Here is a 26,351-nt window from a genome sequence, read left to right on the forward strand (position 1 = left end):
AAAGTTTTAAAACAGCCATCTAAGATGAGTGTGAGAGCTCACAGCAAAGTTGACCTGGGCTTTTTGGGGGTAACCCATGGGGTAAGCATTGACCCCACCATTGAATCCAATGCAGTGTGGTCAGTAACAATGGGGAACAATGGATCAGCATTTTTGTGTTCACCGCCCTGTTAAAAGAGGACCAGGGCACACAGATTTGCCTCTTTACAGACACATTTTCTAGAATTTGACACTGAACCGCAGTATGTTAGAACTTACATACAGTTAAACTCATGTGACATGTGAACTGTCTACAAAGAAGTGGCAGATTTCTTTACATTTTTGTAAGATTTATAGTTCAAAGCATACTTAAATTGAGTGTGTGTGTGTGTGTGTGTGTGTGTGTGTGTGTGTCAGTTAGAGTGTAAGTTGGAGTTAATACACTGATCTGAAATAATCAGTGTACAAGATAATAAAGCAGACACACTGACATACTGGTAAATTATAGATAAATTCCTCAGAGCACCTGAAGATGGATTAATCACAGACTAAATCCACTGTGACTGAGTTCACTTCCCATTTCCTAGTTTAATAAAAACAGAACAACAATCCTGAAAGTCAAAACAAGCGTTTTTCCTCATTAGGGTCCATATATAAAGATAAGAGTGAGCACTAACCGAGCTGAATTACAACTGGTGCTTTACTGAAGTCTTGCTTTAACCCTTTTAAGCAAACCAAAGGTGAACATGACCAGAAAAACTCCCTCAGAGTAAGATGGAAAGAAATCTTGAGAGGGACCAAGACTCAAAAGGGGAACTCAAAATTCCCTAGTTGGTATCAGAATGCACAACAAGAAACAGACAGAGAGTCTAGTTACAATATAGAAATGAGACAAAAGGTAAAATAAAGAGCTATCTAGAGAACTGTGACTAACATTTATATTATAGGGTCATACAGAGTATAACATTGATGACTAGTGGATCCTTGCAGGCTAAGTAGTCACATGTGTTCTGAACAAATTGCACCATAGTCAGCATGAAAGTGAATAGCTAGGTCATGGTACTCCACCTCATTCCCAACTCATCCCAAAAGTACTGAATGAAAGACCATTCCACTGCTCAATCCTGGGGGGGGGGGCTTTCTACTCCAATAGCCCACACCTGGCTTTAGACATGGTGTAAACAGGTTCATGTTTATCGGTTTCATAGTCCTATCAAATCAAATCAAATTTATTTGTGTAGCGATCTTTACAACTGGCATTGTCACAAAGCAGCTTTACAGAACCAGTAAGAAGACAAGAAATTTACATTATAAGACATGAAAACCTAAGATCTAAACGCAGCAAGGAAAAACTCCCTTGGGAGGAACCAAGACTCACAAGAGGCACCCATCCTCCTCTGATCAGAACTATTCATCAATTATTGATAGCACTGTATAGTAGGTTCATGTTCTGTTTGAGAGTCCTATTCTATTGGCAATACTTCTCTATCGGCCCAGGCTAGCTGTGTGTGTGTGTGCGCGCGTGGGTGCAACTTAAAGTAGCTGAACGCATTCATTAGATGAGGTGTCCACAAATATTTAAACGTACAGTGTGTGTGATATATATATATACACACGTACACACAATGAATAATGCAATCTTAATATAACAAAAACAAAGTAGGACAGTAGGACTTCATAGATGTCCTTCCAGAACTCCATAACAAAGCACTTCAGGATCGTTCCACATGCAAAACATTCACCCAAAAAGTTCCCATTCACCTTTGTGTCTCAGAAAAGATCACACTAAGACTCTAAACTGTTAGTGATCGATCTTTATTTGGACTAATACAATAAATACTTGAAAAATTACACAAGAACAAAACAAGTGATCAAATGAACATATTAACAGCTAACAAAAGAATACCCATGTAGTTCATCTATGTGCTGGGCACAACATCCAAAAAGGCATCTGGTTCGTCATAGACTTGAACAGAAGTCTCAGATATCTCCAGAGAGCTGCTCTCTGAGAGCTGCCTTTCTTCTTCATTGTGACTGGAACAGGGGAAACCATCAAGGCTCATTTGTATGACCAGCATGTCGGTCCAATACAAAATAAAACCCTTCATTCTCACAACACGTGGTCAAAAACAAGAAAGAAAGAAGTACCAACAGAAAGCTCACTACCATTTCTCATCGAGTTTAGGTGTGGACCTGGCCACAACAGAAGAGACATATTGCACTATAACTAACTCATCTACCAATTCTGGCGCACTTTGCAGTAAGTAGTAGCAGAACAGTTTGAAGTATTCAAAGGACTTGTTTAAGTGCTGAGCATCACAGAAACACATATTTCAGAACCATACACTTTGTAATAGGAATTAAACAATGCAGGAATGTCTGTATTGACAAAGATATTAAAACATACAATTTCCAGTTAGTAACTTGCGGTTACACAAAAGCACAGGAGCAGCATTAACTTCAAGGCATTCCACATCGATGTCATGACTGAGCTTTGCTTCCCTTTTAGCAAGCACCCAAATACCAATTTAGTTTAATTCAGTTTCATTTCATTACATTATTCTTCAAGTGGTTTCTGCCTGATCTTGGTAGAGGCATCACTGTGGCAAAATGGAAATTTTCTTCCTGGAGACTCCAGAACAACTGCAGCATTTTTGCACAACGTTAATACCAATATTAAGATTACAGTAAACACAAGTGCAAAATAAAGAGTGTGTAAATACTGGTTATGTTGGAACATCAGTGAACGTGTCTAGAAACATCTGATTGGTAAACAGCAATTTAACGTATGTACATGTGACTTGTGTACATGGGTTCAATTTGACAACTGCTGTGAGGCAGAGCAGACAATGACGTTTGCTGTCTGCCGGTTTTCTACAAGGCATATGATACACATGCATATGCAAGAGAGAAGGTTTATGTGGAATGCCCATGTAGAAAGGGCTACATGCATCCATTAGTAGTCCTTCAATGTTTACTACCATTGAGGGGACACTGTAGTGTCTAGGCACTACTGAAAGCCAATTTCACCTAATGACGATATTTCAACTACGACGTACATTATACGTCATGTTAAAAGTCACCGATTCTTAATTTTAGCACAGCTAGTAGAGGAACAAAGAAAACGAACAGATTGAGAAACTCAAGACTCGAAAAGTTAGAAAGATTTTTGTTTCAAGCTGAATAAATACCCTGTGCCACATCTTGGGATGATTAAAAGAATGAGTAAGAAGAGTCCGAGATGAAGAGACATGGTGTATTATTGTGTTAGGGAAAAGATACACCAGGATTTCACTAATGCAGGTTAAGAGAGGGCCAGGGCAGACTGTGTTCTAGTGTCTTTTGAGGAGAGAATGTGAATAAAAGAGAGAATAGGAGAGAGAAAGACAGTAAAATAAGTGATTGCGAAGGGTTCACAATGAAGGGTTTTGGGTTTTAACCCTCTCTGGCGCTAACACGGGGCTCTGCCAGCGAGCTGTGGATGATGCCTGTGATGGACTCCACTCCTTCTCCCTCCAGGAAAGTACGATGGTCACCCTCAATCACGTGGACTGACACCTTTCCATCACATACCTGCACATAATAAACAGCCATACATTTATGTTAAAAGTGCCTTTATGATTCAAAGCAAGTGACTGGGGCGTACATGATAAAGACTACTACTGCAATATCACATCATGATGGGAGGTATTTTCATATGCTTACCTCATGCAGTTTGTAATCAGTTCCCAGTCCATCGCCATAGTCACTGCTGGCCTTTGCCCTCAGCAGGGTGATGTTGCCATGGTATTTGGTTGTGGGGACATATTGGTCAGCAGCCTTCAGTTTGTGGTAGAATGTGGAGGCAGCAAAGTGGAGTGAGTCACGACTCACATTCTTATGGTTGGAGGTGATCAGATCCACAGCTTGATTTACTCGAGCCTCGAGGTCTTTTAGAGGCAGCAGTGTTTCCAAGAGCTATCAAGAAAGAGAAGAGAAGAGAAGAGAAGAGAGAGAGAGAGAGAAGGGGGGTGGGTTAGGTAGGAAATTTTATTTAAATTCTGGTAGGCTCTGTGATCGTAATGCACAAACATGACCATGACATGTTTACTACAACGCTGATGGTTCATTTTAGAGTAGAGAAAGTGGCATTCAAAAGATACATCTCACGTTAACTCTAACGCCACCATGTGGCTACATTTTGAAATGCAGCTTTTAAAACAGACACAAGAGGTCCTCCAAATACACACAATAACAATGATATTATAAAGTTGGTGTTTAAAGCCTTTAACACTATGTAATGCTAATGCTAAAGAAGACAAACAATGAATGCAACTACTTCAAGGTGCATCCAATGGAGCACCACTGAATATCTTTGATGATTTAATTGCATGCAAGAGCATGATTGGTTCTGGATCACAAATTCTACTCCAGAGTGATCTTCCAGCATTTCCCAAAAGAACAGAGACTGTTACTATACCCTATTAATACAAAGTTTAAGACATAATAGTTCAAGCTGCTGACTACACTTTCTTTTCAAAGGAGAATTTTTATTCAGAATCCAGGACTAGACCTAATCCCTGATGGGAAAACCAATCTACAATGTATTTGAAAGGCTTTAACTTAAAACACAATGTGGTAATGTGATATTTCTGAATTAGTGATGCTTTGTAATACACTGTTCAGTACAGAAAAATCCTGGACTGTTGCCACAATTTCTACAAAACAGCATTATTCAGGGTTAAAAACACTGGTATGAGTGACAGAACAGCTGTTCTTGCAGCTTACCTTGTTGTACTCAATGCCGGTGAACTGCTGGATGAAGGCACACAGTGCTTCAGTCTCAGCCTCAGACTCATTGCCTGGGGTCAGCTTGGCCCTATAACTCTGTTGGTGTGAGCGACAAAGAAAATGAGGCTTATGACCATGACAGAACGCAGCATGTGTTTTGTATCTGGGTGGCTTCACATGAATGTTCTTTGAACTGTATAGAAAAATGTACATGCACTGTTCCCACCTGTGTGTACGCTGCAACATAAGAATGGGAGCCGTCAAAAAGGAAGAGGTATTCCACAGGGCACTGGGCCTCCTGCAGCTGAGAGCACATCTCAAAAGCCACACAGGCACCAAAAGAGTAGCCAGCAATACGATACGGCCCCTCTGGCTGCACCTGCCTCAGGCAGCCCACATAATAGGAAGCCAGACTTTGAATACTGTCCAGCGGAGCAGCTACACACACACACACACACACACACAAAAAAGACAGAAAAATATTGTGTTAAAGCCTTAATCTCCATATACAGCACTGTGCTGAGATTTTAGTCACCTAAGCAATTATTTACAACCATGTATTTTAACAATAAGTAATACATGTTTTGATGTATTTTATATGTTTGAAAGGGGTTTGCCCACTTGGGAGTGGTCTCTTTTTATGTGGCAGTCCTTTTATTGATCTCATGTGTGCCTAGACGTAACATGGTCTGTGAGGATTTTGTTTGGACATGTATGGAGAAATGAGCTTCAAGGCTCAGGATGTCCAACCTTCTCTGTAATCAACAGGTACAGCAGATTAGGCAGGTTTTAATTCCAACCAATTATGAATGATAAAACACTGAACACTGTTATTCACCTAATCTGATAGAATTACACATTCTAGCTTGCTGACTTGACCTGCCCTTGACTTAACAACCCTGACACAATATGTTTGCACTATTTGTTTGGTGTGCATCAGGTGATTAAGAGTAACTTTAAAAGGCAATAGTTTTCCCCTCCAAACCGTTACATCTACACGTGTACATACTGTTAATTTAAAGATGTATGTGAAAAATTATTAAAAATACTCCTTATTACAGTTACAGGGTGAGTATTTGGTCACTGTGAATATTGGTTTCATTCTGCATGGTGGGACCCGATGTTCTGCAATTACCTTTGGTGCACTGCAGACCATAGCAAGGCACACTTAGTTTGGCGGTGAGGGTGCGGAAGGCAGCAATGGAGCCCTCTATGGGGTGAATGAGGAACAGTGGTCTTTCCGCACTCTGTACTTCATTCAGACGAGTCACAGTGGGGCCGTCTGGGTTCACTAACATCAGACTGAGATCTGACTCCAGCAGAGCCTGAGCTCCAGTGCGCTTCGACTGGGATGGCTTGGCTTCTGCAGAGGATGGATATGAGCAAAACAAAATAATTTAGACTTAAAACTACGTGTCAATCTAGGCCTTCTTCAGAATCTATGTTGACACATGTACACATATACTCACCCTCAGACCCTCCGGACTTGCTGGACAGCTCGCGTAGCTTGTTGACGGTGAGCTGGCGGATTTCTCTCATCGCCATGACAATGTCATAGTCTCTCTCCAGCGTCTGCCTCACTTCCACCCCCATCAGCGAGTCCAGACCCAGGTCAGCCAATGAAGCATCAGCGTTAAGGCTGTTCACATCACGCACACCTGAGCAAAGTCAACAGTGTAAGATTCTGGTTCCAAACTTTTAATTGTTTATCATGCATCAAAGGGCATCATGGTTTTGTATGTCTGTTTGTAAGTCTGCTAAACCCAAAACAGATGTCCTTACCCAAGATGTGAGCCACTGCTTCCACCAGGTCTTTCTGTCCACTGCCTTCTCCCTTTGCCACCTGCACTCTCTCTGCCAGCACAAAGCTGGACATGACTGCCCGCTGCTGGCACAGGAAACGGTCCAGCACCTCCAAACAGGAAGTCATGCGCTGGGGCAATGTCCCACCTATCACTGCATCATTCCCACCCATGGTTTCCAAGACAACACCCACGTCACCGATGGCACCCCACTGGATGGCAAGGCCTGGGAGGTTGTCATGGCGTCGCTGCTCACACACTCGCTCCATAGTAGAGTTGGCAAAGCCGTAGTTGCTCTGACCAGCGTTGCCACGGCCGCAGCTGACCGAGGAGAAAATCACAAAGTGCTGCAGCTCTGGGCACTTCTGCCTTGTGACTCTGTGGAAGAAATCCAAACCATTATCTACTCAATTCGACTGCATCAACTTCTCAGACCTAATAAACCAAAGAGTATCAGTAAACATACGCTTACTTGTCCAAGTGTAGGGTTCCATCATATTTTGGCTTGTTGACGTCAATAAAGTGCTGTGGTGTCAGATTCTCAAGCATGCCATCTTTCAAAACCTACAGAAAAAGAATAATAAAATAAAGAATATCATCATCATCTTGCTCACACTGACACCTACATGTACCAACAAACCAGACACCTGTGTCTGTTTGCCCTTACCATGGCTAAGTGGAAAATTCCTCCCACAGGCCCCAACCGGCAAGCTTCAGTGATCAGCTGCTCTGCCCCTGCTAGGGTGCTGACATCACTAGTGGACACTAGGACCTGGATGCCCATAGCTTGCCACTCACGGACACGCTTGGCCTGGTAACCTGTTCCAAAGACATAAAGGTTTTACAGCTAATCCATACTCCGATTCAAATAAGCTATAGCTAGCTGTGCTTTAAAAGGACATATGTTCCTGCAGCGGTCACAAAAAGGTCTGAAAAAGAAGCTTTATAGTCCATAGGACAACAACAACAACAACAACAACAACAACATGCTAAAACGGACACACACACTCCCAACATCCCAAACTGTGATCCCAGAACAGTTACCGTTGCGAATGCCAGAACGAGAAGTGAGCACCAGCTTGCGAGCTCCTCTTTCAGTTAGCCAGTGAGCCAGTTCCAGCCCAAAGCCTCCCAAGCCTCCTGTGATGATGTAGGAGTGTGAGGGAGGACAGAAGGTCCGGGAGATAGCAGGGAGGGCTAGAGGAACAGCTGCAGACACACCACTACCCTTCTCCTCTGAACGTACCTGAGGAAGAGATGCATGTGTAATACATGTGGAAGGAAAATGAAGTAAATAAAGACAAGTGATAGTTGTGAAATTTGTGGAGGTTCTCACCTCCAGCAGGACTTTGCCGATGTGCTTGCCCTGAGCCATATAGCGGAAGGCATCCTCCACCTGATTTCTTTCAAACACCGTAGTGCGGAGCGGCTGCACCACTCCATCAGCAATGCCCTTTTTCAGCAGTTCTGACACCTCCTCCCACTCACGGTTACCCTCCTCAAACAGAGCGTCCAGCAGGATCCCATGGAAGGCCACATTTTTCAGGAAGAGAGCCATGCCTGATACAGAGGAACAGTGTTAGATTACTAAAGCTCATCAGCCACTTGTCCTGAGTGTGTCCTATGCAAGCTTGAAACTTTTTTTTTTAACTTTATTTTTCCTTGAATCTTTTTATACTGACATCTATTGAAAGTTTTCTCTTCTACTGTGAAGCTACTATTTTGGAGATACAAACTTTTTGCATGAAAGCAAAAATATATTTGAAAGCCATCCATCTATCTACTACCTACATGCCCCAGTGATGTGTTGTTTTGTTGAATTCTTGTTCAGAACCTACCCAGAGGGGTGTTGTTTGACAGGTCATATTTGCCAATTTCCAGGAAGCGCCCATGCCTGGCTAAACAGCGCAGGCTGGCCTGCAGCTTCTCCTCAGCCAGGGAGTTCAGAACCACATCAACTCCTAGGACCAGCCAAGAGTACAGTACAAATTACCCACACAGTTTACGGTTACAAATACATTCCAGTTAACATGACCAATCTCTGTGAATTATTACATGGAAATAGAAGACTGACCTTTTCCCTGTGTGTATTTCAGCACATGTTGCTCGAAAGAAGCGTCTCTGGAGTTAGCAAATGACTCTGCAGTGAGCTGTGGGAATCGCTCCTGCAGGTAGGCCCTCTTCTCTTTGGAACCTGTAAAAGACCAGAAATGCCAAAACTGCATGAACTAGGCGTTTCTAGTGGTTACTCCTTTACTGCTAAAATAAACAGGCAAACAGGTCTAGATTATTTCAGTTAATTTATTTTTTATTTAAATAAAGGAACAATAAGCAGTGGTTGATAGAGATGCTTGTCTATGGAAACGGCACTAACCCACAGTGGTGAAGACTCTGCAATTCATGCTGAGCGCGATTGCGATTGCAGCCTGGCCCACTCCTCCAGAACCTGAGTGGATGAGCACACTTTCACCAGGCCTGAGACGCCCACGCACCACCATGGAGTAATATGCTGTAGCATAGACGACAGGTACTGATGCAGCCTGCTCCAGAGTCCTACACAAACACACACATACTGTTACAGCTATACAAAGAATCATAAATGCCATACACAATTAATATATTTATATAATATATTTAATGCATTTGGCTGACACTGTTATCCAGAGTGACTTATATTTGCATCATGTTTCACAGGTAAGCAAATATAGTGTTAAGAGACTAGCCCAAGGACTCTTATCTGTGTAGTGGGGGAATCAAACCCTACTCTGTCACAGTGGGTAAGAACAAGTGGTGTTCTTATCCACTACACTTTACCAACCAAGGAAGGTGATATACCTGTATCAGTCAGGTTCCACACATAGTTTGAGTAGCAAATAATGCCTTTTTAATCTACATATGGGTTGAAATCCCTATTTTTATTCCTTTTCTATGAATAAATTAGTTTTTTTCTCTTTTTCTTCCAATTTGGTACTTCCAATTAATCCACCTGCCCCTAGCACATGCAATGTTCCCGGCACTAGGAGGGTAAAGACCAGCCACCGCCTCTTTTCGAACTGGCTAACTGACGTCTGTGCTGGCCAACATCTCATTAAGTTTAATTAGAGGAGAGAGCAAGGCCAATTGTCCCCTCTCAGATTTTTATGGCAAAGGGACATCGCTCAAGATTTAAACTCATGACCCTTGGAAATGTGGAAATGTGTTAGACCGCTAAGCTACTCCGAGCCAATGCTCAAATAAAATCTAATTTAAATCTCAGGTCTCCAAAATAAACAAGAAGGTGGTCAGACAAGTTCTCTCTAATTTGGTGAAAAGATTTAGAAAAACTTCAATTCAGATTTTGTTATTCTAAGAGCCCTATAGAAATTAGCTTGACATTTCTAGACTAAATATCTCCCAGCATCCAATGGGTGCTGGCTGTGGCTGGCTGGAGTTTCTCACCAGCTGGAGGGAACGTCCCAGAGGAAACGTTTGTCTGCGTCCACACAGGTTGCAAGACCTTTAGCAGGCAGCAAGCCCATCACCCGCCGCCCGCTGGGGTCGCGGCCAGAGAACTCCATTCCCAGCATGCACTGCTGCAATGCTATGTCTCCTGCACACAGACATTGGAAAAAGTATTTAGACAAAGAAGGACCAACTTGCCCCACAGGGAGCACCAGTCGCCCGACACATTTGGAAGCAAAGTTTAACAAAACTTGCCACTGCAAAAGGAGCAGCAATGCAAAGCATTTTATTAATTCCATGTGTGTCTACATGTCAGCTTTTCAGGGACTACATTTACTACTGAAGACAAATTAGTTACCAGGAATAGCGTCTGGGGGAAGTTTGCCAGTGGCCAGCATGATGTCTCTGAAGTTGAGGGAAGAGTAGTAGACACGGCAGAGCTGCACGTTGGGGTTGGATGGAACAAAGTGCCGCAGTGGGGATGCAATCCAGCGGAGTGAAGACAGATCACCACGAGTCAGCACATTCACATACGCCTGTTCAGTCAACTCCTCGCTCAAATCTACAACACAAAGCAAAATTCTCAGTACCTTGTCAATTATATGTCAGCTGTGTGCTACTGTGTCAAACTAAAGGCCCAGTACAGTTGTGCTGTACCTTGTGGGAGCAGCTGGTGTCTGAACGTCCCCCACTGGCCGTCCCGGTACACATTTATACTGAGGTCTTTTTGCAGCACCATCTGCATGTCCTTATGGGTCAGTGAAAGTGAGGGAGCACCAGATGACTTCTTCAGATTAGATACAAATGCACACCTATTGAGCAGAGATAAAAACCATGGACATCAATGAGTACAGGTCATGTTAGAAACTTTATTTGTCCCAAATATCAAAATGAGAAAAAAAGAAAGTCATTGACAGGACTTCGAACAAACACTAGACTGTATTAATGCAACAATATACAGTCAGATCCATTAACAGCATCTTGACAGTGACTTTTGTAACGTTACACAAACCATAATCCACAATGGACTTGAAATGGAGAAATCAAGATGTGATTGATGCGTTGAGTTTTAGCTTTATTTCAAGGCCTTTGAAAAATATATATATGCAATATCCACACTCTCGAGCAATGCCTCCATGATCGTAATTACAGAGTTTGACCTCAAGATGCTTTCTGCTTCAATTCAATTCAATCAAATGCTACATCACCAACATAATGTTCTTAAACAGCTGTAATCCGTCACATGACCTCAACCAAATAAGACTGCTTAATTTTAAATTCATTGTGGAGTCAAATTATGAAAATTGTATCGCTGTCCAATTACTTATGGATCTGACTGCATAAGGTAAGGTTAAAATGAACTAACCGAATGCGGTTGCCTCCAGGTTCCTGTCTGAGACAGTTGACCATTCCCACCACTCCATTATGGCCATTAGTGGCAGTGATCCACACTGGTTTCTCTGATGTCTCAGCAAGTATGCTCTGATACAAGCAAGATTAAGAGACAAATGATTTATATTGCAAATTTGAGAAACTTTTGGAACTCTGATCATTTAATGTAACCAAACTAAAAGTAAGACCTACCTTCAGATTTTCCACCCATTTGTAATCAGTAGAGTCCACAGACAACGTAATAGGCTGTTTTTCAGCACTCTGTCTACGGCCAAGGAAGAGAACTGAGCCATAGAATGATTTCTTGATCATGACCACATTGAGAGAGGCCTTCTGAAACAGCTTCTCCCATTCCACCTGCGTGCACACACACATACAATTCACACCACATACCAAAAAAAACACAGTATCCACAAGCTTAAGCCAGGCTAACTGAGTGATGCTTACACACACCTGAGTCAGCAGTCCATTCTGATTGTCCAAAGAGTTGAGGAAGGCCACAGTCTCCCCCAGTGTGTCCCCTCTCAACAGCGTGTGAAGTAGAACAAAACCTCCCTCTCTAGCAGCGGAGGCCAGGTTTTCCAGCAGCGTGGCTGGGCTTGCCACAATTCCTGGAGCACAGTTGCACACCACCAGGTCAGCGCCAGTTAGGCTGCCTGAGGCTGGACCCTGCTGAGGGTCCCACTCAGCAGCAGAGATGCCCTGCTCCTCCAGGGAGCTCTGCTGGGATGTGAGCAGCTCTGTGCTGAGGGCGGAAGCTGTGTAGTCCAGACGCAGCATAGGCTGAATGTTGAGGAGGCTGACAGCGCGGGAGAACACACAGCCATCGCTGGAGAGAGCCTAAGTAATGAGAAGAACAGGGTGAGATGCAGCCTCTAATGCCGCACAATGATCCTTGAACAAAGCAACCTTTAAGGTGAAGATCTTAAACCATCTCACCAAACATGATAATCTCTTACGGGGGACCAGTCACAGTTTTAAATAACATAGAAATAATATAATTCTACAGATACTGAACAGTTTTAGTACAAAACCTACATCACATCTTGTTTTGGAAAACAGGGGCCATGGGAATATTTACACTGCTTTTGCATGTGTTGCATGTATTGCACGGGACTGTGAAGGTGAATGAAAGTAGTGTTGAGACTGAATACATCATGCAATGGTAGTGATTCTTCAGAGATGTGTCCTCTCTCTATTTGAAACAGAACCAATTACATCATTAGTCCTTTTTTGAATTGTTTTGTCCTCTGAAATGACCTTGGTGGTAATGCTCTGGCATGATGAAATAACTTCTGACATTGTGTAGCATTTGCACTCTAAAATAACAAAATCATGTTGATGGTACACAGGCTTCTGACTGGGAGAATCTTGGCCCACAATTCTGCTAACTGCACAATATAACTTTGACTGAACTGCACAATACTTTGTGCAAGAACTGTGTAATTCTGGGTCATATTTGTGTAAAACCCTGTAATATTACTCTACCACGTCAGTCCATGTGCTACTTTAGATGCAAGTTCCATAGCTTCCAATTGGTCAATAAATGCACTTTTATAGCTGACCACAAGGGGGGGGCTTATGGCATGGTTTTTATTTATTACTATAGGGGGAGTCAATTTCACCCCCCCAATTGTAGGGGTAACACTTTTTTGCATAATGCTGCATTATGTGATGCACCTTATGCTGTTCTTAATCTGTATCAAGTTTGCATTTTCTTACCCCAAATGTCATTGACCAGCCGAGATATTTTAAGTGTCTCATGTTAAAACTGTGCAAACTGCATGCTTAAATGAAGTGGCATCCTCTTTGCTTTTCAACTACATTGTTAAACAGTCTCAATCAGGCAGGTTTATGTGGTTCCTAACACTGTATCACAATGTGATCTATAAATGATGGCCATACATGTTTAAATGGCCATAAATAGCAGTAGCAGCCATGCTAAAGCTTGACTTGATTTTTTATAGAAATAGACAATTGTGTCTGAAACTGCATAAACAAGTAATTTGTGATTTATTTTTCTTCAACACTGTTTGAGGAGCCATAAATAATTTAAACATATGCGGCATATACTTTAATTATTTATCTCCAATAGCTTTGTATGTTGTCCCCAAACACATCAACTGAGTGACTACATTTGACAAAATGTGATTGTCTGCCACATGATGACTGTAACTAAATAAACTTTACCTCCACAACTTTGAGTTTGCCAGGGCTGGCATTCTCCAGGGCGGTGTCTAGGCAGTGGCGCAGGCTTTGAGAGTCCAGTAGGCCGTTGAGGAGTGGGTCCTGCAGCAGACACTCCCTCTCTTTCTGCACAGTCTGCTGCAGTTCTGAGTGCAGGTTACCGTTCAGCTCCAGGCCACACAGTACAGACAGAAGACGCAGCAGGCCACCTTCTGCCTCTGCACTTATCAGTTGGTCCTCTGCAGCATTCTCCAGCCCTGGGATAGAGATTTTCACACCCTGATTGACCAGCTTTCTCTGGAGACAGTTAATCAGACCTATAGAAGAGACAAGAAGGCACTGGTTAGGGCATTATGTTGAAATATGTACACAAATGTTCAAATTATCGGAATATGAGCATTTATGTTTAACATATGCTATGAGGTAAAAAAAAAAAAAGAACTTGCCTTTGCAATGTCTGAGTTGGTCCTCCAGTTTCTCACTTGATCTCAGGCAGTCAGTCTCCACATAGGGCACAAAGACAAACTCCTCCAGAGTAGGTGGGGTCTGTTGTTGTTGGCGACGTGGTGCTACAGTGGCATGCAGGCCACAGATCTGAACTCCACCAGCTGTAATGTTGTCTAGGCAACGGTTGACGTGGACAGCAACAGCTGAAAGTTTTTTTTTTTAACAGAGAAGACCAATTTTAACACATTTTTATGTATTGGTGGCAAACCCAAGACAGACATAGATATCAAGCATTCAAACATTTTTACCTTTCCTATCTTCTGTGTAGTCCTGAACATTCTGCTCATGTACAGTGGGGTCCACACACACCGAGCGGATACGGGTAGGAAGACGCAAGCTGCGACCAGACAAGCCAACCACAATCATCTGCAGCATGGTATCCAAAAACGTCACCCAGTTGCCTGTCCATTGCAACTTCCCATGGTCACCTACACAACCAAAACAGTGAGATGCTGCAGAAACTGACTAGGATCTGTCATTCAGTACAGACATTGGGGGAAAGTCACTTACCAGCATTATTGGACTCCAGAATGCCCTGGAATGTTTTGCCATAGTCATACCCTCGGAGACGCAGCTCCTTGTAGATATCTCCAGCTTTCAGGCTCAGTTTCGGGTCCTCTGCCTCCACTGTCACAGGCTCCGCCAGCTGAGAGCGGAAGGAATCTAGTGCTGCATCCTCCAACACACTCACTTTACCTGAAGAAGCAAGGAGCATTAAAAAAATAGACACAATCTTGTCAGCTTACCTGATAAGCTGATTTACACACATTATGTGATTCTCACTGAGATTTAGTTAAGAGATTTAAAACTTACCACTGACTGCCAAGTTGCCATTCTCAGATACTTCAAAGCGGTTAGTAGCAGGCATAAGGCGAACCTCCAACTGGACAGATCCTGTTATATGATACAGTGAAGCAATCAGATCAAACAAGCAGGTTCACATGCTCTTCTATAGTTTATAGTGCTCATTAAAAACAATAAGGTAAAACTTCCTGATTAAGGTCAAACGCAAGTACACCATCAACAGGGGTTGGCCATTCAAAACCTACTGTCTAAGGTCTTTGTATATGTTCAGAAACCTAGCCTCTAGACACTATACATCATGGCAGTAAAACAAACAAACAAACAAACAAAAAAAAAAACTTACCTGTCTTGGGCAGAATGGTGGCTCTATGGATGGTGACGTCCTCAAAGGTAACCGGAGTGTGTTCAAAAACAGTGCCAAGACTCTTCATAAGTGTTCTCCATGCCAGCACCAGGTAACCCGTTGCTGGGTACAGGACCCGCCCGTCGATACAGTGGCCAATCATGTAGTGGTCGGGGGACTCAGGGTTTATGTCTGCACAGAGATATTTGAAAACTCAATGACAATGAGCAAGAACAGCAATTTTGCATATAGATAGAATAAAGAATTAGTTTAAGACCATTAAGTCTCCACTCACCAATGTTGTATACACTGGCTGAGGTGGAGCCTCCAGAACCAGCTGGAAAGTCTTCCACCTTGGGTACATCCCAGCTCTGAGAGTGGTCCCACTGGATAAGAGGGGAGATGAGGGGTGTCCTGACTGGGACGGGGAGCTCCACAGCTGGATAAAGGCGGTTGCTGTCCACATTAATACTGCAAAAGCAAAACGAAAGCTTTTCATTAAATATTAAATTAAATGTATGAAGAATATATTTTCCAAGGTTTTTAACTCCAACCACTTTAGTATAAGACTCATTACTAACCCATTCATGTAGAGCTTCCCTACATGAGAAAGGAAAAACTCCAAGTTGTTGGCATGTCCCCTCTTCATCAAAGGTAGAATAGAACAAGTAGGCTTGAGGCTGCGCTTCAGGATAGCCTGTAGGAGAATCAGAGTATATGTAGTCAGGAGATTCTCTTCTTACGTTTAAAGGCTGTTTAAAGTATGCCTGTGCCTGCTGGTCTCTTGTCTCATCCCTCACCTGCAGCAGGGCATGTGGTGCAATCTCCACCACCACAGCATTGTCAGGCACAAGGCTCAGGCCTTCTTGGAAGAGCACAGGGCTCACCAGATTGTTAACATGGTACTCAGCTGAAGAGTAGAGAGCCAGAGGGCTCTCCCACTCCGACTGGGGGATGGATGTACTGATCCAGCGTGCAGAGCGAGGCTGAGGGCTTTTAATCACCTGAAAGAAAAACAAACCATAATATATATAAAAAACAGTGCACAGAGGCAGTAGTATTGATAATGTGAAATAGGACTGGATAATGGATCTATATAGAACCACTGCTTTCACTGAACCTCTACTATGAGAACTGTTCCTCCCTGGAGTGCAGATACAACATATTCTGCCCCACCTTGGAGAAGCAGCATGACAGAGACAACCACCAGATGGCGCCATGGGGCTTTAGTGCTGCCCTGGCTTACCTTCTGCAGAGCAGCCAGTAGTGCTGGAGCAATTGAGGCCATGTAATAGGAGTGGAATGCAACACCAGCACTGCGCACTTCTTTGGCAAACACTCCACTCTTCTTCAGCTCAGCCACAAACTTGCTGACTGCCTCCTAAACACACACAATAAACAAATAAACACAATTTCGAATTAATCTTCAATTCAGTTCAGAGCTGGACAATAAAATGCAAAGTAAGAATTAGATAGAAAAAGTATACCTGTGGTCCTGAGATGGTGACTGTGTCCTCTGCATTGTGGCAGGCAGGAACGACTCCCTGTGGGCACTGTACTTTACACTCCTCCCAAGTCAGACCTGATGAAAAAGGTTAACGCTCAAGCTCATGCACTGCCTCAAACTCAACAGAAACCTGTATGCATTTCCCAATCCAGTCCATCCATCACCTCCAGACAGTACACTGGTGTACTTGGAGCTTGGTAAGGCGATTGTGTAATGTCTGGGGTCGCTAAAACACACTGCACTTTATAACACAGTAGGTAGGAAGTTAGTTGGAGTAAGGATCTCTTACCCACTGCAGCCATGCCGCCAGCAGGCAGGTTGGCTTCTTTGATGCACCTGCCTCTCCAATAGGCAGCCAGGAGGGCCTCACTATGGCTGAGGGAGCCATCAGCGTAGCCGCAAGCCAGTTCTCCCACAGAGTGGCCTACAATTCCATCTGGCTGGAGACCCATCCTCTGCAGCATGTCTATCTGTGCAATCTGGAGAATCATACACACCAAACGTTTAAACTGTCTGAAGTAGTCTACAAAAGTAGACAAACAATGACTTAGTAGAGATGGACAATGGCCAACTGTGTTACACAGGGCAGGGTTATCTACGCAGACAGAGCGGATTACAAGATACAGGGTATGAGGAAATGGCCCACACAGCATCATTCACAGTTCACATGCATGTTGCAATTCTAGTCATCACTGTCATGCACAAGCTGGCTGATGTTATTAAAGTAAAGAAATGGTAACCACAGGTCAGTAACTGCGTATGTGTGTGGCACTGAAGAACTTTGACCTGAATGGCTGCAAGGCCCACAAAGGCATGGACTGTATCCTCAAAGGTGTTTTCATCAGCCTCCAGAAGCAGGCGCGATACACATAGCCCAGTGTCCTTCAGAGCGTCATCTGATCGGAGGATGGATTCCCGGAACTCCTGCAGCTGCATCAAGCTACGACCCATACCGGCCCACTGTGTACCCATACCTGCACAAAAAAATAAAAAAATAAAATCACACACACATATAGACTTTAGGCTGGATGACCACAGAATAATAAGTGTCATAATATTTTTACAACAGGCCCAATTACAACCTTGCTCTTTAATGATAGTCTTTTATAGCCATGTTTATTTCATGCAACATTTGTAAAGCATTTCTCGTGATTTTCACCTGATCAAGAAATATGTAAGTAAAAATGCAATATAAAATAAATAACGCTAGCCACTGTATCTGTAGTGACTGCTTTCTAACTATGCCAACGCTTCAGGCTCGCAAAGACACCATGTGCAGGTGCCCTAGGTCTAGAATGTCAGATTGTATTCATCTTGGCATAGTTAAATTGTAGTTGACAGTTTGGTACATGGAAGTGACATACCGTGAACCACAACACTGTTGCGTCTGGTATAATCAAAACAGAGCGGAAAGACCAGGCCTAAGACTGTATTGTAACTGTACTGCCATTATATTTACGCCCCTGTTATTCCAGCCCTAGTCAAAGGTGACGAAACCATAAAATGTGACTATGGAAGAACATGGTGCTGTTGAAACTTCACCATAACACACTGCTAGTTATGGAATGAGAACCAGCCTTGTTCTCACTGCTTTTTCTGTACCAGTGTCAGCAGAGGAAGGAGCTCAAACTCAGCATGTAACAAAGTGAAAATGGGGGCCATGGGGAGTGACCAGTTTCTTTTTTTTACCAGTAAGATTTGAGAAGGCCAAACCCAGGAAAGCAAGTGGGGCCAAGGCTAAAGGCTGAACCAGCTACAGCTGCTAACAGCACTTAACCCTGAGAGGACACAGCAACACCACCTTGTTAAATTCAGCGTTTTGTTTTAGTATTAAAACTACGCTATAATGTGTGGCTTCCGAGAGCAAGTTCTGAAAATCAACAAAATAACAGGGTGGTAAATAGGCCTTTGTTAAACTACACGCAGCAGGTTAATGCTTCACTCACCAGAACAGATGTACCAGAGGGGTCTGGGTGTGGGCTGGGTCTGCTGCACCTCCCGCACTTCCCCTTGAGCTCCCAGCAGTGTGTATGCCCTAAAGGGCATGCTTGCAGTGGGGACAGCAGACACATCATTCAGCAGGGTCAGTAAGGCTGGGTTCTGGCTGTTCTCCTGGGCTTTCTGCAGAAGGAAGTTGGTTGCCTCTTCAGTACGTCCGCATGCTTGCACCAGTCTGGGGATGGACAGTGGTGACTCTGGTGCAGGTGGATGATGCTTAGGAGGACGCAGGATGACATGGACATTAGAGCCTCCAAAGCCGAATGAGTTGATGCCCACAATGCCCCCCCGAACTGGAATAGGCTCAGAGACAACGCGTAGGCGCCCATCTGTCAGCGCAGGAATGTCTGTGTTGGGGTTCTGAAAGTGGATGTTGGGTGCCCACACGCCATGCTCCAGAGATAAGACCACCTGATAGCAGAGAGAAGGGGCAGTGTTAGACAGGTCAAATAGATTTTAACATCGTCCATCGTAAATATGCATTTATAGACTCACTTTGGCAAGGGCAGCCAGCCCAGAGGCAGGCTCAGGATGGCCCATATTGGATTTGGTGGAGCCAATAAGCAACGGCTCCCGCTGTGACTGGCAGAACACGCTGACAATGCCATTAACCTCCTGTGGATCCCCAACCTAAAAAACACACCACACTGTCTATCTTATGCCTGCATTAAAATTGTTGAATGAGGTGTGTTTATAAATACACAGACTTACCTTGGTGCCAGTGCCATGGGCCTCAATGTACTCCACCTGCTCAGGTGAGATGTTGGCCTCTTGGTAGAGGGATCGGACCAGGAGCTGCTGCATATCCCCTGAGGGAAACGTCACACCTGTGATACAAAGAGATACAAAACACCATCAAGCACCTCATGCACATGCATTTACCTTTAATATCCTGCATGTCCAGTAGTAATAAATCATTTATCATCTATAAACCCATAATACCTTAAATCAGTCACCAATCAATGTCACCAAAACAAAAGACAAAGCTCATTATGGTATTGACCCACTGTAGCAACTAGCTCGTTTTGTATATAGAATAAGAGGTGTGATTTTATAATAATAATAATAATAATATGCTGCCATACCACCCCCTCACCCATTTCGGCAGTATGTTTAGAAACACTGGCTGAGTGTGAGCGAAGGCTAGCAGGCACTAGGGGAAAGGGGACAGTGTAACATACCCAGGGGAACCAGGTCACTTCTCTCTATTACAGTAGTACGTTTTGGCTTCAGAGGATTTGCCCTGAGAGTAAGTTAGTAGAGCTGTTTGGCAGATTTTAAAAAGATTTTTAGCACCTTGCTCTTTGTAGCCGTCTGTGTTGTTGCCAGCGTTAAGCACTGTGGCGTACACTCTCTTAGCCATGGACTTCTTAGTCAGGAGCACAGCCACAGCAGCTTCTGAACGACAGTACCCATTTCCTGAGAGAAAAATTACAACATGAAATTGTGCCTTATGACTTCAATCTAGTGGATGTGTATCATTTAATCATATATACTGAGCATACATATCATTAATATACAGAGCGACATTGTCAACCCATCTAACAATTTAATATCTTGGTCAGTTTAGTTAAAATAAAGATATTTCACATTAATTTAATTCTATAAGACACTATGAGTTTTTAGGATATGTATTTGTACTATGTCTATGTATTACAGGTTTATACATTCTTTATTACAGTCTAAATGTTACACCACACACAAACATCTCAAGATTACCTGATGAGTCAAAAGACTTGCAGGATCCATCTGGACTAAGCATGCCCAGTTTCATGAACTGCACTGAGGTGTTGGGCTTAAGGAGCAAGTTGACTCCCCCAACAAGGGCTGCATCAATTTGGCCATGGCGAATTGCATTAAAGGCATTCTCCAGAGCCAGGAGACTGGAGGAGCATGCTGTGTCGATGGCTGTGCTGGGGCCTTCGAAAAACACCACATATGAGCACAGTCAGCTTTAGCTTTGCCATTCGTCATGCAACCAATCAGCTCAACACACACATCACTTATGATATAATCAACAGTGACATGAGGCACTAACTCTACTGTCATGGTTTCTTGCATATTATTGCCACCAAGCCATAGCTTTGTCATAGCTATTTAGTTTATTGTGGACTGAATGTCAAAGTTTATAGAAAGATGAAGCTTTTGCTCACCATTGAAATCAAAGAAGTAAGACAGACGATTGGCGAACATGGCACGCTGGCAACCGGTCATGCTGTACCCAAGTAGTTCTTCTGGGTCTTTACTGAAAGCCTCGCCAGCCTCAGAACCACTCACTCCAATGTACACACCAGTCTTAGTGCCACGCATGGAAACTGGGTTTATGCCTGCCAAGTTATAGCATAACATCAGAATTCCCACTCCCATGTACAGTCAACACACCCATAAGCAACAAACAATCAACAGTATTTCTAATAAGAGAGTAATTTTGAATATCATAATACTGGATGTAATACCCTGAAAAGGTACCAAATGTTCTTTGGAAACATGGGATATTAAACAAACCACTTTTTGTAGCTTTTAACAGATGGCCATATATCCATTTATATCAAGGGGTCTTTCTCCAGTATACTATACAACTGACCTCCATCAACGATGGCCTCGTATGATATCTCTAGCATAAGCCTCAGCTGTGGGTCCATGGTGTGGGCTTGTTTGGGATGGACACCAAAGAAAGCGGCATCAAATCTGTCTATTTCTTTTAGTTTTCCATTTCTGCGAGGAAGTCCGTACAGACCTATGAGGGGAGAAAAATGCAGTGTGGTTACTGATGAGAACCTGGGGGAGAAAGAAAAAAAAGACAAGTTTTCTGTTGTGTCAAAGGGTCTGCCTCAGGCCTCAGTGCTCAGTGCTGCTGGTACTTTAGCACATGAATGTGAACATTAGTAGGTTGCCAAGGAGAGAAAGTAGTGAGTGGAGAGAGGGGTCTATTCAGAAGAGGCCAGGCCAGCCAAGGCCACCGCAGAGTAGCAGCCAGGTAGGCAAGGAGACCAGTAGAGCACAGAAACCAGAGAGCACGGGGGAGAGCTGCTGAAATTTTAATGCATCATCAGTTGATTAACTTTGCTTCCCGAATGGAAAAATCTAAAAGTATAGCATCTAATGTTAGCATCAAACAAAAAAGTTTTTTAGAAATGATGATTTCTTTAGAAATGTAAAAATTACCCTGAACATTTTTGTACTGACTTGATATGAGTTTTTTGCACAACAACTACACACACACACACACACACACACACACACACACACACACACACACACATATATATATATATATATATATATTGTCAGATGCCAATTTCTGATATTTTTATGTATTTATCTGTTGATGTGAATATACAAATATTTGTAAAATACAGATTAGGCCTAAATAAACATTACAGGGTCACATGTAGTAATGTAGAGTCACAACTCTGGTAAAATGAATAAAATGCAGTCATGTGGTGTGACCTAAACTACGTGGCCATGAAAGAAAGATGGCATTGAATTGCTGATGCTCTAATGTTACATAAAGTTTAATAATTAAAATCTCAATAATATAATGAAACAAATACAATACATCAATGCCCAACCCTAAACAATGTAATGTATTTTTACCATTTATATTATCTAAATCTGCAAGATACCTGGTTTCCATCTCCTGTCGTCCTCTGTGACCATGTCGACTCCATTGAAAAGGTTCTGCCAAAATTCTTCCAAACTGTCAGACTCAGGCAGCCGACCTGAAATCCCAGCTATGACTATCTCCTCCATGGCGTTGTGAGAGTTACTGTGGGTCCAAACAGAGATAGTGACAGAGAGAGTAAGAAACAGAAGTCAGAGAGCAGACAACCCAATAACAATGACAGTCTGTCATTTGGCAGTTCAGGATTGTGCCTGTATGTGTGACCCATTTCAAACCACAAGTTTGTGACCACTGAGGCCCGGAGAAGGCCAGAGAAGAAGGGGGGGGCTTGGGAGGGGGGTGTGAACTGTACGCTTTGTACCCCATTTTAGGGCCTGTGCATTCAAGCTAACGCTGTCTATACAACGGCCATCAGCACAGCAGGAAGAGAAATGGGATTCCTGCTTACTGTGAGGTGCAATCAAGCTCCACAATGAACACACAGTGTCTCTCTGTTCTGCTTCCCTCAGATGCACAACCCGTAATCAAGCCCAGTGGGTTCAATTCAAGTCCCACATTTTGTGCTGCATCTCAAGTTTACCTAGAACAGTGTTCTGCAGTCCTTACTTTGAGCACCTTAAGCTTCCAACACACCCCACTAACTGACAAGCCTTTCACGAGCAAGAGTGATGGGCTAAAGAAAGGATACTAAATTTCAGGACAAAAGCAGTTCAAGGTCAGCAGATTTCACAAGGCCCAGTATACTGACTGGGCTACAAGTTCTACTTGGTACTTGAGCTTTGGTTCATGTACCAAGCATGGCACTGCAGACCAGGCTTTTCTTCTAAAAGATAATTACCCTTCACAAAAACACATGGTAAAACGTTGCCACTTGGAGAGGAGGGGTTTGTACCACAAAGACAGCCAGAAGGAAACATACTTGCCAAGCAGGTGCTGGCATGCAACAGCTCGTCACTGCACGCATGCGTGTGTGTGTGTGTGTGTGTGTGTGTGCGTGTGTAAGAGTGACTCAACATATAGACAGTTCTCACAAATCTTACGCCACTGTTAGAAAATGTACCAGTTTGAAAGAGGGCAAAGTTATGATAGATCTGTACTGCAAAACCTGTTCAGATGACTTTTGAAGACGTTAATTTTCAAACAAAGGCCAGATCCTCAGTTCATGGTTACAGCAGATTGCAAGACCAAGTAAACGGATTCCCAAAAGGAGGGACTGTAATCCACCTGACCCAGATCTAAAGATGCCTCTGTATTTACATATACAGAAGAATGACGGCCTATGCCTGTGAGTAAACACAGCAATTAATGCCATCCTGAGGTCATCACCTATCCCAAGGTACCAACATTCACCCCCACTAGAACACGTGCTGGTGTATTAACATTATGAGGGAAAATACAAATCCCTTTCTAGGCCTGTTCTACTTATTGGCAGCAAGTTTCACGTTCGCCAGATATCCTACAAATAGCAGTTCACAATAAAACGTGAAGAGTCAAGCCAGGATAAACTCTTGCACTGATAAGAAGTGGTAGCAGAAGCGATAACAGGGCATTGCCCTCCCATTACGACTTCCCTATACACCCCAGACAACTGTTCGTCCAGCTTTTCTCCTGAAATCAAAAGGAGTAATAGGGAGTTTGTCCCCATTGTGTCACAGTAACAGCCTCCGATCGTCGGAGAAAGCCCTACATTAGCAATGTTGTGAAGATCTGACTGTATTTAGCTACAAGAGCATTAGTGTGGTCAGGTATTGACAGGTATAGTCCTGAATCACAAAGAAAACCCCACTTCAACTCATCTCAGAGGGACTGGATGGAGGTCCAACACACCAGAGAACGTAGCTCTACTGCTCCACAGCCCAACACTGGGGAGGGGGGCGCTTTACGCCCTTCTAGCTGAAGCTTGACATCCAACATGATGACTTCAGGCTCTACAGCATCTCATTCATGCATCGTACAGTAGCTGAATGCAATAATTAGAAGGAAATCTTTATACTTACTACAAACACATATAGCTACATACACAAGCACAGTGTCCAACAAAACCAGAAGATGAAGATGCTGCTCCCCTGTTAGGCCTCAGGGGCAGCTGCATAATTTGACCCCTTCCACATTTTACCACATGCAAGGTAAATTCCACATTTAGACTACAAAACAAACCCCCATTTTCTCTTGGGGAGTTTTCACACCCCAAGATATGGACCTAAACATTAGCTGACTAAGAAAGTTCATCTACAGGTCAACAGCTGATTAATTCCTGAGTCATTTTCAACATCAGCAACATCAGTCTGACACCAACAGATAGATAGCTACATTAGCTAAATGGCCTTCGTTAGGTGGTCCAGGTGGCCCAAATAAAGGCGATGGAGCTTCTAGTTCATTACTTTTAAAGCGGGGATATCTAGCTATGTTGATCTCCCCTGCTTTTCTAGAATAAGCTTAGCTTTAGCATCCAGAGTTAGCCGCTAGCTAGCTTAGCAGCAGAAGCCTGAGAGAGATGCGCACTCCCTCTCTCTGTCTCTCTGTCTCTCTGTCTCTCTGTGTCTCTCTCTCTCTCTCAGCACGCTGCACCTCACCACACATTACCTAGCTATCTATCTATCTATCTACACCAGCTTCAGATGACTGATAGATACTTAAACTGGACTCTAACGATTACAAAACGGGATTAAGACTAACTTGGCTATGTTTGTGGTCAGTATTTCTATAGTATTAAAAGTACTGAAGCGCGTAGCTATTTATCAACCTTAAGCACAGTCAGCAATAGATGAAGGTTAACACTTAGCTAGTTAGATTGAATCAAAATGAACCCATACATAAACCCAACCACATACACTATAAGATCATTTAAGAAGTCTAGTTTATCATATCTTAGTACAGACTAACGTTACTTCCTACTATCAGCAGAATGACAATACGCCCTAGTTCCCTAAATAACCTTAACCTTAGCCAGCTAGTTAACATCGACTGTCCTATTCTCCTGTAGCCACGATCACACACATCAGCTAACAGACTTCATCCAAGTGCATTAGCTAGCTAAATTCACACAAACCTTGTTGAACCTACCAGTTGTGTTAGTTTATCGTCCGCTCTGTAAATACTTTCGGATCAATGCGCATCCAGCGTGAGCAGAGCCTGAGCTGACCTATATTCCTCTCAGTAGCCCTTTATCTCCTGTGTGCCTTTAGGCTCGCGTTGAATCTGGCTGTGTATAATAAACCCTTTGCTAGTTCCTAGCCTTGCCCTAAAAATTACTCTCGCTCCTGTGCTTCCCTGCCTCTGTTTCATTTAAATGTGCGCCATGCTGTATGGCCACGCCACATGGGCTGACAGTTGGCTCCGCACTACAGTCCAATGAGAGACGAGGCAGGGCTCCCGGACCCAGGCGATGGGCTGATTTCCTAACGCCGGTCTCTTAATTCCGTGCAAAAAAAAAAATCCCGGGTTACTACAGTTCACGGCTGATGCGCAGCATCAACCCAAACGGCTACCTGCTCTTCACGTGTAGCGTGTCCAAGTTCAGGACACTGTGGGCTCATTCAGCCTGCGAAATACGTTATTGATCCTCGACATTGGGTCTGTTAGCAGTCTTGCAGTGGTTGGGCTGTCAAACAGCCAAGATGATGCTTTTTCCAGTAGGCTAATCTTGTCTATATGCGTTTCATACACTTTAATTGGGAAATCCAGCCACCTAGTTTAACCTAGTTCATTTTCATTTCATTTCTTTGCAATTAATTCAGTCATTTAATTTGTTTTACTCATTATTTTATTGTAGAAAGTGCTATATGAATAAAGATTATTGTGCTATTATTAATAATGCAGCATTTATGTATGGAAGGAAACGTGCTAGTTAAAAGTTTTGGGCTTATACAGAGACTGTGATTTAAGATTTAACAGTAAATGTCACACTGCCAATCCAGGACTCATTAGCTTTGTGCTGCAGGCTGGCTGGAGGGATAAACTGCTGGGAATATCACGTATCTAAATGAACGATCCGCA

General features: G+C 43.2%; 1 protein-coding gene across 1 annotated transcript; it reads right to left on the reverse strand.

Annotated features, from left to right (window-relative positions):
• Positions 1 to 1,778: 1,778 nt before the first annotated feature.
• fasn (fatty acid synthase) lies at positions 1,779 to 25,737 on the reverse strand. Its single transcript, XM_072667931.1, has 42 exons — positions 25,419 to 25,737; positions 22,357 to 22,499; positions 21,315 to 21,467; positions 20,884 to 21,057; positions 20,450 to 20,650; positions 20,027 to 20,149; positions 19,442 to 19,557; positions 19,226 to 19,360; positions 18,679 to 19,141; positions 17,519 to 17,706; positions 17,022 to 17,211; positions 16,713 to 16,807; positions 16,472 to 16,606; positions 16,026 to 16,229; positions 15,807 to 15,922; positions 15,521 to 15,696; positions 15,226 to 15,417; positions 14,892 to 14,972; positions 14,589 to 14,774; positions 14,327 to 14,506; positions 14,018 to 14,221; positions 13,575 to 13,888; positions 11,838 to 12,224; positions 11,577 to 11,741; positions 11,359 to 11,474; positions 10,650 to 10,804; positions 10,351 to 10,554; positions 9,990 to 10,140; positions 8,926 to 9,104; positions 8,626 to 8,745; positions 8,390 to 8,512; positions 7,888 to 8,111; positions 7,596 to 7,797; positions 7,219 to 7,370; positions 7,024 to 7,115; positions 6,532 to 6,929; positions 6,219 to 6,407; positions 5,885 to 6,112; positions 4,976 to 5,187; positions 4,747 to 4,845; positions 3,685 to 3,936; positions 1,779 to 3,552 (listed from the first exon to the last, which is right to left on the reverse strand). Exons 2-42 carry the CDS (start codon positions 22,481 to 22,483, stop codon positions 3,415 to 3,417), a joined length of 7,539 nt encoding a protein of 2,512 aa, XP_072524032.1. The 5' UTR covers positions 22,484 to 22,499; positions 25,419 to 25,737; the 3' UTR covers positions 1,779 to 3,414.
• Between the last annotated feature and the right edge of the window lie 614 nt (positions 25,738 to 26,351).

The sequence above is a fragment of the Salminus brasiliensis genome, chromosome 22 (genome assembly GCF_030463535.1).
Source record: "Salminus brasiliensis chromosome 22, fSalBra1.hap2, whole genome shotgun sequence".
Taxonomy (NCBI): Eukaryota; Metazoa; Chordata; class Actinopteri; order Characiformes; family Bryconidae; genus Salminus; species Salminus brasiliensis.

Excerpts from the sequence above, each read along its gene's own strand:
- fasn (XM_072667931.1), bottom strand. The coding sequence starts at position 22,483 with ATGGAGGAGATAGTCATAGCTGGGATTTCAGGTCGGCTGCCTGAGTCT. Across the intron at positions 21,058-21,314 it reads CGAGGCCATCGTTGATGGAG|GCATAAACCCAGTTTCCATG; the intron begins GTCAGTTGTATA and ends ATAACTTGGCAG. Across the intron at positions 14,973-15,225 it reads CACCATTCTGCCCAAGACAG|GATCTGTCCAGTTGGAGGTT; the intron begins GTAAGTTTTTTT and ends ATCATATAACAG.